This window comes from Balaenoptera acutorostrata, chromosome 13 (genome assembly GCF_949987535.1).
Source record: "Balaenoptera acutorostrata chromosome 13, mBalAcu1.1, whole genome shotgun sequence".
Taxonomy (NCBI): domain Eukaryota; kingdom Metazoa; phylum Chordata; class Mammalia; order Artiodactyla; family Balaenopteridae; genus Balaenoptera; species Balaenoptera acutorostrata.
This window is the reverse complement of record NC_080076.1, coordinates 8,632,349-8,651,832: the sequence shown is the minus strand read 5'-3', so window position 1 is coordinate 8,651,832 and position 19,484 is coordinate 8,632,349. Positions and strand designations below refer to the sequence as shown.

General features: G+C 34.1%; 1 protein-coding gene across 3 annotated transcripts in view; it reads left to right on the top strand.

The window, feature by feature from the left end:
- The window catches only part of CCDC102B (coiled-coil domain containing 102B), a 222,667-nt gene extending 203,825 nt beyond the window's left edge, over positions 1-18,842 (top strand). For all 3 annotated transcript variants that reach the window (XM_007189940.2, XM_057526837.1, XM_057526836.1), the window contains exon 8: positions 18,735-18,842. In XM_007189940.2, coding sequence (XP_007190002.1) covers positions 18,735-18,842 — 108 coding nt within the window. The remainder of the gene's footprint in view (positions 1-18,734) is intronic.
- The last annotated feature ends 642 nt before the right edge of the window (positions 18,843-19,484 follow it).

Here is a 19,484-nt window from a genome sequence, read left to right as displayed (position 1 = left end):
TTGAATGTTCCAGTATTAAATATATTATGTTATAATATTTAGTCTTTATTATAAACTTCCAAACATCAGTTAGTGTAGTAATTTATTAACATAAATATTCTCATATAAGTCTTCCTATAACCCTGAAATTAGATACTGTAATTATAGCAATTACAGGAACTTGAGGTTTGAGTCAGTAAATGACATGACCATGGTCACACATGAGAGAGGAAGAGATAAGATACCAACTCAGACACTGAAATATATGTTAAAAATATATCTTCTGGTTTTATACGCTACTGTCTTCTTTGCATAGTGATGACAATACTTACATGGATTCAACTGTTGTTCTCTGCAAATGAACATTTAAAGAAAAAGTTTTATTTAGGATCTTGGCTTCCATATTGGATTACAAAGCATTTTGATAAAAGATTAGTGTTTTAAGTTCCTGGTGGGTCATTTCAAAGGGAACATTTAGGGACAATTATTTTTTTCTGCTCTAATCGGAATATTCTTTTCATGAAAAAAATCATAATTGAGCTTAATGGTAAAGCATTTCAAATAATATTCCAGCAAGATAAAAATAAAACAAGGGACATTTTATTGTGTTAAAGGAAATAAAAATCTTTCTCAAAATTTTCTTATATGGAATATATAATGAGAAAGAGTGACATCTTTAGGGTATTAATATTGTGTTGTAAAAAAAAATGTCAAGAGTGGAATTATACTTTTAGATTTACATGCTTTTTAACTTTCTAAAATAATAATCATGATATTTGAACTTCTGTCTTTTTTGAAGATTTGTCAGGTAGGTCATTTATATAAGACATTTCAGTTACCTAACTAATATGAAAAATTAAATTTTTTTAGGGTTGCTCAACTGGAATTATTAAAAAAGGTATGACTACTTGTATTTAAACACTCAGAACTCTAAGGCTATGAAATTCTTATGAGTCATTTTCCCTTCATGCTATAATAAATTAAGAACTTTTGAAGTTTAAAAAGATATATATACAAGATCTATAACTATTCATTTGTGTGGTTCTGCTGTAGTTGGAAAATCAGATGATAAAATATAAACTGCACACAATTAGACATATTTAAATTTGTAATTTGATGCATTTCACACTCAATGAGTATAAATGCAAGACTAAAATTTATGTTGGCACAAATTATGAAGAAATATTTAACAAACAGTTCTGTTTTTCCTTTCATGGAGGAAAAATGAGTGTTTTTTTTGATTGGAGATGAATAAATATAGTCATCTCCTAAAGATATAAGATTTATGTTCTTACTATATCTTCACATATTATTGCTTTAATTAGCAGAAAATATTTTATTTTTGGTTAAAGTTATAGATTAAAAAAACCCACCAGATTCTGGTGGGCTTTTTTGTGTTGTTGTTGTTGTTTGTTTCAAGTATTTACCTGATTAGTTTAAGAAAGCAAAAAGTATAATTCTGTCACTTCTTGGTAATTGCACATTTGATTGGAAGCAATCACTTTTTGAGAGTTAAATTAGTGCATTGAATGACTGAATTGTATGTTCCAGAGGTGATAATCATATTTCAGAATACAGTGGGACAGGACTCTATTAAGAGTAGAAGGGTAGAGCAGAGTAAGAGAGTTGAGATCCAGAACTTGATCTAGAGGCTGGGATGGAGGGAAGCCAGAGCCAGGATGTCAACTCTAGATTGAAACCCTTTTGGTAGAGAGTCTACATCAGAGAAATCCAAAATGGGTGTTCTAGGCATGATTCTGAAGAATCCAGGGGTAGTCTTTGAAGGTGGTGTATTGTACAATCATCAGCATCCATCATAAAATGCACTTGCAGTCATTCGGATGGAGTTCTAAGGCAGAACTCTTGTTCTGAAGGAGAAGACTGTAGTGATTCAATCAGGGTCTCAGGTGACAGGATCTTGGTGCTGCCCCAGCCTGGGGGAGGGGCAATGCAGTCAGTGTGTAGCTGTTCCTCTCACCTTCCACCTCAGTCTGTCTTGGTCTCTGGGGTACAGGGGACTGCCTCAGCCTCCTTCCTGTGTTCTAGGATTCTCCCAGTGATGCTTTGTCCATGAGTAGTTGCTAGCTGTTCTTCCTGTGATGGGGAGTGAAGTCAAAAACCACCTCTGTCACCATCTTGGCAATGTCACTCCTCTAGTCTTTTGGACTCTATTACTGAGTACAGTATCCCAAATGAAACCGTTCAGCACTTTGCACTCTCAGTTCCTCAAATTCTTCTTTTCCAATTATTTTGTCCTTCACTCGACTTTACCAACCAACTCCCAAGGTCACAGTGCAGATATTGTCTTCACCAATTACTAGACTTTCTTCAGGGTCTCAAACTCTCCAAACATACTCTTATCTTTCCGGTTTACTTTCTTCAGTACCAAGTACTTCAAAACTTCAACCCCCTGGGGCATATAATTTATTGATGATACTGCTTTTTCACTGTCACTTATCCACTTCCATTTCTGATTTCACTCCTTGTCCAAAAATGTGATGTCTCTACATTCCCTTCACTGCATGTACCTTAATTTCCTTACCCCCATATCCTTTGTAGATATTCACTTGTAAAACTTGAGCTCTGCTTCATCATTAAATGCAACGTTCTGCTTCATCAGCTGTGCATGTGGTACTAAAGAACCTAGCGCTATGGTAACAGGTCTTGGTTTATATTCATGATCACTAGTCTCAAGCAGCATCTTAGTATTCCAGCATTAACTTTTCTAAATGACTGTTTCACTTCCTATCTCTATTCTAATCCCTCTTCACTCCTCCATATTTTCAGATGATAATCTTTCTTCTGAATTTACTGAGAAACAAAAACAAACAGGAATGTGGAATACAGAATATTTACACACTCTCACCATCACATCTACCAAATTAGCTATATCAGTTGGAACCATTACATTCTGCTTACATATCTGATACTATGGATGAAATTTCTCAGTTCCTATCTGTGGTCAGCCTATATATATAAAACATACACAAGTATATATATATATATTCATGTGTATATACACATACATGTATATTTAAAGATTTTATATATAAAATATTGTAAATGAACTTCCTTTAAGTACACATTCCATTTTTGCTATTATTAAACTCCCTTTACAGTAAAAAAAAAAAAAAAAAAAACCTGAAAGAAATATATTAACTTCTTATCTTCACAACCTTCATTCTGTCTCTAATCACAGCAGTGATACTTCTGACCACTGCCTCTTTACCAATGGAAAAGTTCTCAAGGCCACAAATGTGCTACATACTTCTAAAGCCAGTGCTCCATTCTTGGGCTTCATCTTTCTCAAAATATCATAATAATTTGACACAATCAGTCCCATTCTTAAAGTAACGTACTCTCTAGGCGTCTAGAAAAATCAGTGTTTCTTGGGTTTCACCTTCTTCTGCCCTTCTTGATCTCAATCTTGATTTCTCTTCATGTCTTCAGTTCTACATGTGAGTGTCTTATCCTTTCATTTATTCTGTGCCTACCTACACTCACTCCAAAGGTGATATCTTCAAACCTCAGGGCTTTAGATGCCATCTATAGGCTGACAACTCTCACTTTATATCTTTAAACCCACTTCTCTAGCTGTTCCATTACTCAGGCAAAACAATTAATCATTTTTAACTCCTCTCTTTCTCACTTATTCCATATTAAATCAATCCTCACATTCTTTAAGTCCTATATTCCTAATATATCACAAACTGACCACTTATCACCACCCTCATAACTGCCAGCCTTGCTCAAGATGACATTATCTTTTGTCTGTTTGACACTAATGCAAGATGTTAATAATAGGGGAAACTGGGGTCTGGATGTGTGTGGGGCAGGCATAGGGCCTACATGAGGACTATTTATTTTCCTCTCAATTTTTATGTAAATCTAAAACTGCTCTAGAAAATAAAGTCTATTAAAATCCTTAAAAATCTTACATGCTAAAAGTCTATTAAGTCTGTAGTCAGTTAAACATTTCTAGTGGTATAACATTTAACTTCAGTGTCTATACTACTGAACAAATTGCATTTCCTTTTAATTACTAAGTAAAGAAAATTAAATACTTTATAGCATATTGTCTGTTAGCAGAATATGGTCTTCTTTGGTAAAAACCCTCAGTTTAAATACAGTGTCTTCAAAAGGAGAAATATAATTGCCTTCCTAAATTTAGGAGAAGTAGGGCTGTTTTTAATGCAAGTACAGTAACTATAGTGGTATCCTATATTGATGGCAATTTTTCACAAAATTCCCTGAATAACAAAAAGTAAACAAATAGCCCAGGACATTCTGAATTGTAGTCTTTAGCTAATGCAATATTTCTTTGATGTTTACAGTTTATTTTTAAAACTAGAAGTCTCTATTACATAAAATATCTGTTGTCGTTTTAATGTAGAATATTTAAGGTATTAATAGTTAAATCAGTTTATGTTTATCCAAACTGAGGAAAAATTGGAATTCCAAGGAGTTGCATGATCTTTATTTCACGAAGTAGCTGTAAAAAGTCTTACATTGGCCTATCTACATGGGATGTATTCACTTGATGACCTAGGTATGAAGGGCAAAATGGACATGTTGAGGGAAAAAAAAAAAAAAGGCAGTAAATAGCCTGTTGGATGACCAATAGATTCAGGAATTTTTCCAGTACATTTCCCACTTCATTAATTTATATGCATTCAGGGCATGTCAGTTTGCTTTCATTTATTTGCTTACCTAATAGTTCTTTATCAGGAGGCTAAATGTGCTAGAACTTGCACACTATTAGTGGAAGAAATCTCCATTATTTACAGACATTCTTAGATGAATTGGACAGCAGCATTCCAAGCTGGTAGCTTTTAAAGCATGTATTGCTGTGTGATATTCTAAATATGAGAAGCCTTCATTCTCCACCAGGTTGGATAATGTGCTTCCTCATTTATATATATAACCTATACGCAAGGAGGTTTGAGTCAGATATTTGAGAATATTTTTCATACTGTTTCTAGAAACTTCTAGCCAAATGCAAAGTAAACCAATCATGTTTGAACTCATCCAACTTAGAATGTACTTCATTGGGAAAACATGCTTTAAACCAGCAGTTCTCAACTCTGAAGGTCCTAGACAATTTTTCTGGAGGTCTGTGAGGTCAAAACTGCTTTCATAATGACTTAAAGATGTGTTTCACCCTTTTTACTATATTGGCTTTGTTTTGATAGTACAAAATAAGTGGCAGGTAAATCTCTTTACAGTTGGTTCTAGTGACTCAGGTGGTGGGCAGTGATTATGTTCAAAGAAAGGTGCAAGGAAATATTTTGAAATTTTGGAATCTGAACGTTACTCTAGTGAAAGAATGCTTACTACCGTCTCATTGGTTTTCATATGTACAGAATTAGAATTCTGTTTTAAGAAATGTGCTCTACATATCTGTTTTCCATCTTTATTCCATCAGCACTAAGTCTCCTTTGACTTTCGTAATGTTACTAAAGCTATGATGGCAGGGATGCATTGAAATTAAAGTGTGTCAGCTTTATTCTACTTACTATTTAGGGGAAGAAATATTTTCTTCAAATTTTCATACTGTATACATTTTGTAAATCATGACTACATTTCCATTTACTTATTCCTTGCTGTTATTTAAAATAGATTTTTCCCTATCATCACTGTTAAGCTAAGTTGATCATAAACATTTTCTACTAGGAAATATGTAAAACAAAATATTTAAATATTTTTCTATATTTTAAAACACTTATCCTACTGTATCATTAACTTTTTTTCTTATATTAAGCAATCCAGCTACTGCTATAACCATAGATTATTTTCGATAACAGTCATCAAAATTTTTCAGAGGAAATTAATCAAAGTTTCTTGGTGAAGAGATTTCTGGAATGATATGGCTGTTGGTTCAGTTACAAAATAACCAAAATTATAATAGACAGTTGCAGAAGTTTGGAACTCAGAAGCTTAAATATAATTCAACAAATAACGAGGTGTCCATTTCTGTTTCAGAAACATTTTTAGAAACATTGCACTTTTGGAATCTCTTCTGGTTCTTTGAAACTTCCATAAGAAGTGGCCGATACCATGTGTATAGGTTATGTATGCAGAAGTTCATTCCCAAGTCAGTTTGCATCTTCTCTTTAAAGGAAGAGTATAATATTTGAATTATAAAGTTTTCTATTTGAATCTTATTCAATGAAAGAAGGACTTTGTTCCGTCTTAACTTTCCACTGCAGGAAAGCAACCCATATAAATGCAGTTAGGTGCCTATAAGTGAAACAGTTTCATTCATGGAGAAGTTGCAGGGTAAGTAACTTCCACTCCATATGTTTTTGTCATTTTGGAAAATTGTAATCTGGAAAGATATTTGTATGATAGAGGCAAACATTTCTTCCTTTTATCATTATAATTATCCCTCTTATCATTATAGTCCTTTTCAAACACTTAGAGGTTTTCTTCTGAATAAAAACTGATTATTAGATTATGATGTCCTCCCTATCCTCTGTGGGAAATTAAGCATTAGTCCTTCGATTTATCAATCAAAAAAAATCACTTGTTTCCCCTTCTCTTAACATACATATCTTACTGTATTTTTGTAGTCTGTTTATTTATAAAACATATTTTTGAAGACTTTCTTTTCTACTTATTCTTTTCATGAATTTTATTTTGAAATAACATTGTATCTCTTTCTAATTTTGCATATCTAATTCTTGTTTTAATAAGAGCTTGAGCCTTAGTTGTAATCAATTAACTAAGAGTAATTACTGGTTTTTAAATATTCCTTTAGTTTCTAACTTGTTTTTCTTTGTGGCTTTTTAGATACAAGTCATGTGGCTTTTAATAAGATTGCCATTTTCTATGTTTTTTTTTTTCTTTTTCTTTTTTTTTTTTTTTTTTAAAGCAGTGGTATTTTTTTTTTTTTTTTTTAATGAGGATCTTGAATCAGATGCGTATGTTTGATTGATTGATTGATTGATTGATTTTGGCTGTGTTGGGTCTTCGTTTCTGTGCGAGGGCTTTCTCCAGTTGTGGCAAGCGGGGGCCACTCTTCATCGCGATGCGCGGGCCTCTCTCGTTGCGGAGCACAGGCTCCAGACGCGCAGGCTCAGCAGTTGTGGCTCACGGGCCCAGCCGCTCTGCGGCATGTGGGATCTTCCCAGGCCAGGGCTCGAACCCGTGTCCCCTGCATTAGCAGGCAGATTCTCAACCACTGCGCCACCAGGGAAGCCCCATTTTCTATGTTTTATAAAGGTTTCACCACATATTTGTAGAAACAGATTTTTCTGACTCACTAGCAGGTTGTCACCTGTGTAGATGGCCTATAGGATGGCAGGCACTGTCTTAATACCTAGGCTGAATTGCTAGAGTACAGAGCCATGAGGAAGAGTTTCCAAATCCTGTTATAATAAGTAAAATTGAGTAGTTTTGTACTGAACATTCTTGTTCTTAATGTTTACATTCCTTTAAGAGTTTTACAATTCTCATCACGTTTCATCTTTGCATTTCTGTAACTGATATTTCTGCAGTTTCCTTTTCTTTTGGTTAAAATAACGAGGAATAACAGTATTTTTATACCCATGTTCAACATTAGTTGGAGATTAAGCCTGGTGATTCAAGACCTGTGATAAAAGATTAAAACTTGGGACAAAAATGGCAATTTCATTTCTTTCATTAAGTTTCATGGTGCTGGAATTCACTCCAATATCCAAAGGCAAAGAGGCACATAGCCCAGTGCTCTTAAAAAGCTTCCTTCTGAAAGCAAACATCTGTTGTGTGTTGAGTAAAATAAAACAGGGAAGGAAGGATTGTTTGTTCCCTGGGTACTTTGTTAGTGTTCTCTACTATTCAGATTCTCAGAGGAAAGTGGGAAATATATACATCATGGTGCTGACCAAATACAAGTGCTGTTGTCATGAAAATTAATATTATTTGACAATGTTTTGTCTTCCTTTGATGTTAGACAAGATATTATTATTCTCTGCGCAAACACTTTAGCATATTGGTCAGGTTAATGCAACTTGAAGTCAGTTTTAATAAAGATCAATATCAAAACCTTTGTAAGATACCAGTTGCAACTTAAATACACTTAGTGTTTTCTTACACATCTTGATGAGACTTTTCTACTCTATGGAAATAGATGCCCTATAGTTGTCCGTAATTTGGATAAAATTAACACCAATTAAGTGTCCCTTATCAAGAAACCACACCATAAACACTTGTAATATTGCTGCCCCAGGTGATCCAATGGAATCCTGAAGTGTTCTCTCAACTACAAATTTGTCACATAATATCATAGCTTTGATTCTACAGTTGCTATGGTACCCTGAACAAATACTCAGTATTAGTCTCTCAGGACATAAACTAAGAATCATCAGTATTGTAGAATGTCAATGCTTAGCTCCCACTGACCATGATGCTTGTTTAATTTATTGAAAAGAAAAGAAAAATAACTCTGAGCTGAAATAAACTGTTTAATAGAATGCTTTGTATATAAATAAATAGTCACATAAGATTATCTAGGTCAATACATGTTAAAGCAATGCCAATAATTGTTAGACTTATTAAGGCATCAAGTCATCCAATTCTTGAATATTTCAAAAGTTCATTATATAGAGACAAAGCAATGAAATATTCTAGATTCAAGCGATACTATTATTTAAGATAACATTCTTAAGAGCTCTGGAATCCTTGGATATATTCAATTGGCTTAATTCTATTGTAGATACCCTAGAATTAATTTTGATTTGGCTTAATATATAAATATTATAGCAACTGAAATATATGCCATATTTACTCTTATTGTGTTTAATGTCTTTATTGAGATCTAATTCATATACACTTTTTTTTTTAAACATCTTTATTGGAGTATAATTGCTTTAAAATGGTGTGTTAGTTTCTGCTTTATAACAAAGTGAATCAGTTATACATATACATATGTTCCCATATCTCTTCCCTCTTGCATCTCCCTCCCTCCCACCCTCCATATCCCACCCCTCTAGGTGGTCACAAAGCACCGAGCTGATCTCCCTGTGCTATGTGGCTGCTTCCCACTAGCTATCTATTTTACATTTGGTAGTGTATATATGTCCATGCCACTCTCTCACCCTGTCACATCTTACCCCTCCCCCTCCCCATATCCTCAAGTCCATTCTCTAGTAGGTCTGTGTCTTTATTCCCGTCTTGCCACTAGGTTCTTCATGACCTTTTTTTTTTTTTCTTAGATTCCATATATATGTGTTAGCATACTGTATTTGTTTTTCATATACACTTTTAAAGTGTTCAATTCATTGGTTTCTAGTAAAATAGAGTTGTCCCACAATTACTACAATCTAAGTTTAAAACATTTTTGTTATCTCAAAAAAGAAAACACAAACCCATTGTCAGTCATTCCCCATTCTCCCTATACCCCCAGCCCTTGGTAACCACTAGCCTACTTTCTATCTCTGTGGAGTTACCTATTTCAGAATAGGTAACTCCTATTCTATAGATTCTATATTCTATAGAATCATAGAATATATGGCCTTTTGTGACTGGCTTCTTTCACTTAGTATAGTGTCTTCAAGGTTCATCCATATTGTAGCATGGATCAATACTTCATTTTTGTATGGCTGAATAATAGTGCATTGCATGGATATACCACATTTTTTCTTCATTTTTCAGTTGATGAGTATTTGGGTTGTTACACTCCTTGTCTACTATGAATAATGCTATTATGAACATTCATTTACAAGCTTTGTGTAGATGTATGTTTTTATTTCCCTTGGATTGCTGGATCATACGGTAACTCTATGTTAACTTTTTTTTTATTGGGGTATAGATGTTTTACAATGTTGTGTAAGTTTCTATTGTACAGTGAAGTGGAATTCCCTGTGCTATATAGCAGGTTCTCATTAGTTATCTATTTTATACATGTTGGTGTATATATATCAATCCCAATCTTCCAATTCATCCCACGCCCCCCTTCACCCCTTGGTGTCCAAATGTTCATTGTCTATGTCTGTGTCTCTATTTCTGCCTTGCACCAAACTCTTTTCCACAGTGGCTGTACCATTTTACATTCTCACAAGCAGTGTTTGAGGGTTCCAATTTCTCTGCATTCTCACCACCACTTGTCAGAGTTCATCTTTTTTATTAAAGCCAACCTCGTGGAGGTGAAGTGGTACCTTATTGTGGTTTTGATTTGAATTTCCTTAATGACTAACAATGCTAATCCTGTTTTCATGTACTAATTGGCTATTTGTATATTTTCTTGGGAACAACTTATTCAGATTCTTTGTCCATTTAAAAAAAAAATATTGAGTTGTGTTTTTTGTATATTCTGGATATAAATCCCTACTCAAATACATGATTTGCAAATATTTTCTCTCATTACATATATTGTCTTTTCAACCTCTTGATAGTTTCATTTGAAGCATAAAACTTTTAAAAATAATTTTAAACAAGTCCAATTTGTTTATTTTTTCTTTTGTTGCTTGTGCTCTGCTGTTTTGTGTAAAAAACATTGACTATTTCAATGTCATGAAGATTTACTTCCGTGTTTTCTTAGAGTTTTATAGTTTTAGATATATTTAGGTCTATGATTCATTTTGAGTTAATTTTTATAAATGAGGTGAGCATAATTCAAAATCATGCTTGTGGACATCTAATTGTCCTGGAACTATTTGTTGAAAAGATAATTGTTTGCCTCACTGAAGTATCTTGACACCCATATCAAAATCCAGCTAACCCTGGACTCTTTTTTTTTTTTTTTTTTTTTTAACCCTGGACTCTTGATAGACATTTAGGTCAATGGAATAAAAGTGTATCCTTCTGCCAGTAAAGCATTGGCTTGATTACTACAGTTTTAGTTAAGTATTGAAATCAGGAAGTGTAAGTTCTCCAGATTTATTCTTCTCTTCTAATTCTTCTGTTCCTGTTTTCATACTTTTGTTGTTGCTAAGAATGTTGAGCTCTATCACAGATTTATCTACATGTGTTCCCAAGGAGAAGGAAATACTGGCACTAAAGTACAGCTACTTGGACAATTATTCTGGGTTGGTTTTTTTGTTTTGTTTTTGTTTGTTTTGTTTTGGTCACTAAGATGACAATAAAACCTTTGGGAATGTAATTTTTATCATTCATTCACTGTAAGGTCCACTTAGAGAAAACTGTCTCCAGGTTTCCCAAAATATAGTTTCCTTAAAATGGGAATCTCTCACATCTGAACCATGTGTCATTCCTTATCGAATTACTCAGTTGAACCATTCACTTAAAAGCAAACTTATTCCTTTTGCTCTGAAGAATTTAATTCTGTCATTCAGCTGAGATATAGTAGTTTCATTAACCCTGTATCTATAATAATTGCATTATTATTAGCTTATAATAATGTTACCTTAGCTCATTAGAAAATTTATAGTTTAGTAAATTATTTCAGCAATTACATTTATGCCCTGCTTATTACTTGTTTAACATTTCTTAAACATTTTAACAATTGTCTGGTAGGCAATAAATCTACTCACTTTATGTGGAAAGTACTTGGAAGAAACTTAGTAGCCAGTTTCATGAAAGGCCTGTGAAATTCAGTGACATATGTATTTAAAAAGAAGGACAGTAAGGAAACTAATAAATAATTCTGGTAAATCACACCTATTATCATGGATTACAAGACCACAGAACATTTAGTATTCTGTTAAAATGAGATCACATTTTAATTTTGAATACCTTAGTAAGAATTAGCAGGTGTCACTGAATATAAATCATCCAATAATTTCCATATAGGTAGCAATAAGATATTATATTTAATAACTTGAAGTTAATTCTGACATTGAAATATATGTAGAATCATGTAACACATGCTATATACTTAGCAAACTTCTCAAAAGGCAACCACTTTCCATCAGAGATCACCAGGAAGTTTTAGTAAAATGTTCCTGTTGATTTTAATGATTTTTTTTTTTTAGGTGAAGAGCATATTGTGGTATAATCCTTAATGAAATGGTTCCGAATATTTCAGTTCCAATTAAAAATATCTGGAAAATTAGTCTGTACTAATTAAAGTCAGCAAGTTGTCATGCTCACTTATTCCTTACAAAGGCTCTACATTACATGAGTTGGGTTTAGGGAATTTGAGAACAGGACACTTCTCTGAATTTGTGCCATCTTTCCTCATTACCTTATCAAATTCCAAACTGCAGAGATTATGAAGGCACCCCACTGTGGATGCCCTAGAGCAGAGTTGGAGCAGGTTGGCCAGAAAGAGTTGCCAGAATACCCAATGCTAAACATGTCACTTCAATTTCTGTGACATGGGTCCCGCTCAATTGCTAATGGAAAGATGTATCAGAACTGATTATCAATGGTTTCCAGCTAGATTTAGGTAAGGATGTATGTAATAAAAATAAAAATGGGTTATGTGCTATTGTCTGCATCACCTAACAGGCTTTCTTTTTCTAGTCTTTCCTTTATGTCATTTTATTTTCCTTTCTTTTCAATGATGGAGATTAACATTTTTCAGGAATTGCAAGTCCTTTTTCGCTGAAGTCGTTGTCTCCATACTACCAAGTCTTAGATGATAGCTGGACCTTATTATACTGCCAGTTTGATCAGATTATAATACATGGTGTAAACATTTTTCTTGAATCATAAATTTTTGGGAATCTACCCAGATTTCAGCCAGACTGGCCAGGGCCTGACCAGAGTAGCAGTAGGAACAAAGCAATTATTCTGTGCTCAACAGTAAGTATTGAACTGAATTTATCTGGCATATGAAAGTTTTAGGATACTATGGATATAGAATTTGCAAATTATGGTCTTCTTTCTTGGCAAAGATATTTAACAAAAGTGGAAGGGCATCTGTTGCTTTAGCCTACCCAACATTAATTTATTCTTTTTTTTAAACATGCAAAGACTATTCTAAGCACTTGAAATCGATACATGAATAAAATGAATATCCCTTCTGCATGGAATTTGCATTCCAGTGGAGAGAGACGGAGACAATTTATATATAAATCATATGACTGCTGGAAAAAAAATTGGTGTTCTTGCTTTGGGTGCAGGTTGCAATGTTAAATATGGTGTCAGATTTGAATAAATACATGGAAAATGTTAATGAAAGTTAATCATTCAGATAACTGTTGAAAGAAGGTTCCAGGCAGAAGGAACAGTCAATACAAAGCCCCTGATGGGAAGGATCAAGTAGAGAAAGAAACAGGAAGATATATGAGAGAGCACCGTGTATTTTTTTTAAAATGTATTTATTTTTGGCTGTGTTGGGTCTTTGTTGCTGCGCGTGGGCTTTTCTCTAATTGCAGTGAGCGGGGGCTATTCTTCGTTGCGGTGCGTGGGCTTCTCATTGTGGTGGCTTCTCTTGTTGCAGAGCATGTGCTCTAGGCGCGCGGGCTTCAGTAGTTGTGGCTCGCGGGCTCTAGAGCGCAGGCTCAGTAGTTGTGGCGCACGGGCTTAGCTGCTCCACGGCATGTGGGATCTTCCTGGACCAGGCCTCGAACCCGTGTCCCCTGCATTGGCAGGTGGATTCCTAACCACTGCGCCGCCAGGGAAGTCCCAGCACCGTGTATTGATGAAACTGTGTGTGTCCTTGAGTAGGTGAACGAGCATGGGATTTGGTGCACAAGTGGGAACAGGGAAAGGGGTGTGTGTGTGTGTGTGTGTGTGTGTGTGTGTGTGTGTGTGTGTGGATCTGCAGCACTTTCAAGAAGCTCACAGCCTGTGAGAGAGAGAGAGACGATGACTATTATAATTTAGTTTGATAACTTTAAGATCAAGGGTAAAGGTAAACAACAGAGATAGCAGAGTATTTGTTTTGAATGTGAAGAGGCTTTTATTTGCTTTTCACAACCTAAATGCCTCAGAATACACTAAATGTCACAAGACCTTCATCAACAGTTCATTCCTTACTTAATATCAGAATTTATAACTGTGAATGAGGAAAATAAAAACTTTTCTTCACTTTTATTTTTTTATTTGGTAAAGATTTTGGTTTCTTAAATTAAAAAAATTTTTTTTTGCTTTTTAAAAAATTTTATATTGGAGTATATTTGACTTAAATGTTGTGTTTCTGGTGTACAGCAAAGTGATTCAGTTATACATATATCTATTCTTTTTCAGATTCTTTTCCCATATAGGTTATTACAGAGTACTGAGTAGAGTTCCCTGTGCTATACAGTAGGTCCTTGTTGATTATCTATTTTATATGTAATAGTGTGTATATGTTAATCCCAACCTCCTAATTTATCCCTCCTTCTGATGTTAGACCCCCAGACTGGGGAGCCTGACATGGGGCTCAGACCTCTCACTCCTGTGGGAGAATCTGTGTGATATAATTATTTTGCAGTCTGTGGGTCACCCACCCGGCGGGTATGGGATTTGATTGTATCATGAATGCACGCCTCCTGCCATCTCGTTGTGGCTTCTTCTCTTCCTGTAGAAGTAGAGTATCTTTTCTGGCAGGTTCCAGTCATTTTTTGTCAATGGTTATTCAGCAGTTAGTTGTGATTTGGGTGTTTTTGTGAGAGGAAGTGAGCTCAGGTCCTCTACTCCACCATTTTGTCTGGGGATTGGAAAATAAAAACTTACTTTGTTCCAGATCAACCTTGACCAGTGCATGTGGCCTTGGGTCCCTCTTAGGGAAGGATGGACCTTTGCCTTTACTCCAGTCCTATTTGTTCTTAAAGGTTGTAAGGAAAGAGAGGCACTTTTGAAGGCACTGGATCAACACCAATCCAAACAGCACAGACCTCTAAGAGAGGATCCAGATTCTCTTGGTCCCTTTCCTATTTGTCCAAATTAATGCTAGAGCTGGTGGAGTATCTTCCCACCAGTAGTAAAGTGTCACTCTCCCTATGCCCTTCTTCTCCACAGACCTGGCTGCAGTTAGGGCCTGCAGATTCCTCTCCTTCAGCCTCCTCGGAATCTATTCTATCTTCCCCTCCACCTGCCAGGACCTTCCGACTCCATGGCTCTGTGGCTGCCTCCACTGCAGCCCGGCCTAAGCTCGATAGCAGAGAATTGAAGAAAAGCTACATCATGTGGGCCAGGGTAATTGTACTGACCTCTACTCAGTGTGTTCCAAGGGCCCGCAGCATCAGTACCACCTGGCAACTTGAGAAATGGAAAACTCATGAACCCTGCTTGACACCCACTGAATCATTATTGGCATTTTAACAAGATCCTAAGGTGATTCATAGAGTATTAAAGTTTAAGAAGCCTGTTTTAAAGGATTTTAGGAGTAGAGTCGTGGTCTATTCCATAGAGAAGAGAGAATGTGAGCAAAGGCATGGGGAAAGAAAGAAAATGAGCACCATGACTGCCACCAAACCCACCCTGTTGTGGGCTAAAAAATACAAAGAGTTCAGGGGTCCTGGAGAACAAAATAAAACCTGGGATTACCCTGGTAGGTAATATGAGAGAGAAAATGAGAGGAGGGTTTATGTGCTCATCTGGGCACTGGGAGCTCTTGAGGGGTCTGTCAAGTGGGGAGATAAGATCAGAATTGGATGTTAGCCAAGTCTTCGAGGTGAGGTCTGAATTACACCTTGGGCATTTTCCATTGCATTTTCAACATCCTTAACACAAATTTAGAAAATATAACACTTCCACCAGTATTTTGTATCACTTTGGTTTTTTCTTTGTATGCTATTTTACATAACAAATGTCATGCATTACTCACAATATTGTGAGTCTTTTTTCCAAAGTTAAATATCATAAAATAGCATTATGAATTCTAATTAAACATTTTAATGTCTGCAGAATGTTCTGTCAGAGTGACGGACTATAATTAAACATAAAACTTTCAGTAATCAGGTCAGTTTGACTTTTTCATGAACATAATGAAAAATATTTGTGCAAAAAGAGCTTTTATGTGTCTGATATTATTTTTCAGACATTTCAATACATGAATTTTTTTTTAAAAATATGAATGTTAAAACTTTTGGTATACATTTCCAAAATGCATTACAAAATTTATTTACTCCAGTTATTCCAATTTCAAATATAATAAATAACAAGTATCATATTCTACTTAAACTCTGTTGTTCTTATAGTTATACCAAAATATTCCTTAAATATCTAATAATACCTGTCTGTAATTAAGCTTTCCAAGTAGTTACCATATATCCCATATTGGTATTCCTATATTAAAATCCCAAGTGATAGAAAAGCTGAAAATTTATAAATTGAAGAAAAAGTACAAAAAGATAACATTTCTCATTTGTTAAATAAATGATTTGGGAACTGCCCTTGGTAATGCCAAATAGGTGGGTTTCTTCCAAGTAGATATTTGAAAGAAAATGAAAATGCGAAATAATCTGACATTCCAGAATAATTAGTCAATCATTATTAGCCTATTACCTTATTCTTCTAATTTTTATCCTGATAGAAAATTAATCTTTAATGAGGCATGAACGTTGAGCATCCTGATTTCTCCCCAAATAATGAAATTGGATGCAAGACTGTATCTGAAGAAGCAAAATTAGTCTGGATGCCTGGCCTACAAGAATTTTATAAGCACTTTTAAGTAATATATATAGACATGTTTGTACTTTAATAAATATTTTTGTAACATTTATCTAGCAAAATAGACAACACTTGATTTGAATAACTTGATGTAAAATATAATGATTAAATCCAACATTAGCTTAATATATTAACAAATACATGTAGAATACCTGTAAAAAAATTTCTGGTTCAACATTTATCTATAAACTAGGAAAAGTGAGGTCCACAAAAACCTGCACAGGTTAGATAAGGGAGAACTTTGATGGTAAGAAAGTAAACTTGGATTATGTATATAAAAGTAATTCTGTTAGGTGTATATATAAAATTAAGAATTGTGGATGTCAAAAAATGTGTGTATTACTAAAAATGTCTGAAAGTTTGACATCCAGAAATAAAAATAATATTTGAGAGTTAATTTTGATACACCTTAACAATGTTTACTTAATGGGCACAAATAATTGATGAAAAGGGTTTATAGAATGGTGAGGGTATGAAGAGAAATAGCTTTTTTCACCTGGAAAATAATAATGCCAACTCAACTCTATATAATTCTTTCTAATGTTTAAAATTATTTAACTTGAATAACACTGACCAAGGGATCAGAGAATTGGGATTCGTTTTCATATTTAGCAGTAATTTGACTTTGCACAAGGTGAGGAAGATTTGATTATCCTTACAATTTTATTAAATACTGAAATTATTAACCTTATTTTACTATAGTGCCATAGCTCAACAGTCTGCTTGGAGAGGCAAGATTTTTGTCTTGAAGCTGCATATGCATGGTAATTTCCACAAGATTTTGAAATATTCAATTGGAGGAATATGGTTGCTAGATATTGTTGTGAGGAAGAGAAAGACACCAAAACTACCTAAACCTACCCCATGGAACCTCCACTCAGGCTAAACAACTTGGCAACTTAATTAAACACCTATTGAAATGTGTTTATATATAGAAAAAATAAAATTTGGAGATCTACCTCACATCATGTACAAAAATTAACTCCATCTTGATCTAGGACTTAAATGACAAATACAAATCTTTAACAAATTTTAGTTGAAAATAAATACTTCTCTAAGCTTTGAATGGGGAAGTACTTTTATTAAATACATCCTAACTGTAAAAAAAATTGATAAATTTTGCTTAATAAAATGACTATTATTCATCCAAAGAGCTCTTAAATAAAATGGAAAAAATAAGTTATAAACTTGATAACACTTGGTGAAGATACTTGGAACACTTATAACTGACAAAGGGTTAGTATCGAGTTTATAACATAAACATCTACAGATAAAAAAGAAAAGAAAGAGCTCCAAATAGAGTAATGAGCAGAAGACCTGAATAGGAACAAAAGAAGAAAATCATTGAGCCAATAAAAATATAGAGAGATATCAACCATAATTTATTGATCAAGGATTGGCAAAAGTTTTAATATCTCACACCACCAAGTGTTGGCGAAGATATGCTCAAACAGGATCCCATCTAACTGCCTTTGGGAGGTAAGTTAGTTAGTAAATCATTTTTGGGAGACATTTTAGCCTTATCTTGAAAAATTAAACATTAAAAAATATAACTTGGCAATTCTCCTCCTACGTATGTCTCCAGAGACTACTTTGCGCATATGCATCAGGAGATCTACACAAGAGTGTTCAGAGCAGCTCAAGCCTGCACACAGTCTAATACTTACGGACAGGAGGGTGGTGTACTGTCATTGCACCATCATACAGTACGATCTGGTAAACCAGAACAAAGAGGCTACAGTGAGTCACCAACACGGATGAGTCTTAGCAGTTGAATTAAAAAAGAAAGTATTAGAAGATTACATAGAGCATAATACCCATTTTTTTTATGTTTAAGTTAAAAACAAAAGAATACATTTTAAAGAATATTTCTATTTGTACCATTATGTGTGTGTGTCTATATAAGTGTACACATATACACTTAGCATATGTATATGCAAACATATACACTATACTTAAATATATATATAAATACACACATGCAAATATGTAAAACTATTTTCAAAATCTTGAGAATAATAAGGTAGGAGAGCCCAGGTTAGAAATGGGGGAGGAGTGCCTAGATAGAAAAGATTTTGTCAAATTCTAGACTCCATGTAGATGTTTATTTGATTATTGAGTATATGAACTAATTCTATAATTAAAAATAAGTATTCCTACACATTCATGTATATATACCAAAAAAGAATGTGTCATGCAAAAAAGAGCTTGCTTTTAAAAGGATTTTCTTATTTCAATCATCTTACCTGAAGCATTTTCTATTTTGCTTTCAGCTTGATGATTTCCTGAATCAGATCCATAAGCTCCAGAGATCTTTGGATGAACAGAAAGAAACAAATGAAAACTTGGAAATTAAACTCAGGCACTTACAAAACTGGTAATTATTTCACAAAATATGTCAAATTCAAGATCGAGATCTTAGATAGGGAAATCGTGATGTCCTTTTTTTCTCATATTTTCTTAACAAAAACAATGTTATAGATATTTAACTAGAAATATTAAAAGAAACTTACAGGCACTCAGTACTTAAATTTATGGGCTTCTTGGCTCTTATTGTTTTTCCCCCCCAATAAATGTTACATGTTATGATAAAGACAATTTAAATATCATTTAAAAGCAACTCTAGTTCTAAAGGTGTAAAATTTCTGAAAGGCAAAAGTAGCTTTCAGAATACATTTCACATAAACTGAAAGAGTTATAATACCTGCAAGAAAATAGAAGTTGTAAACCATACAATTTCCTGGGTAGTTGATAAAAGAATCACTGTACTTAAGAAAAAGTAATGGTTTAAGTAATTGATAGACATTAAACACATATTCACAATCTATGTGGTAAGGATGGCATGTTGTGTGAAAAATGTTTTCACCCCAGAGAGGTAACAATAAATTTGGTATAATTCTTCATACAAGGCAAAAGTGGACAGAGGTGTCAAACAAACACTATGATTTGCATTATAAAGAGACTGAAGGAGCAAGCTAAGATTTGCACTCCAATTGATATGAATACTCTCAAAGTAATAGATC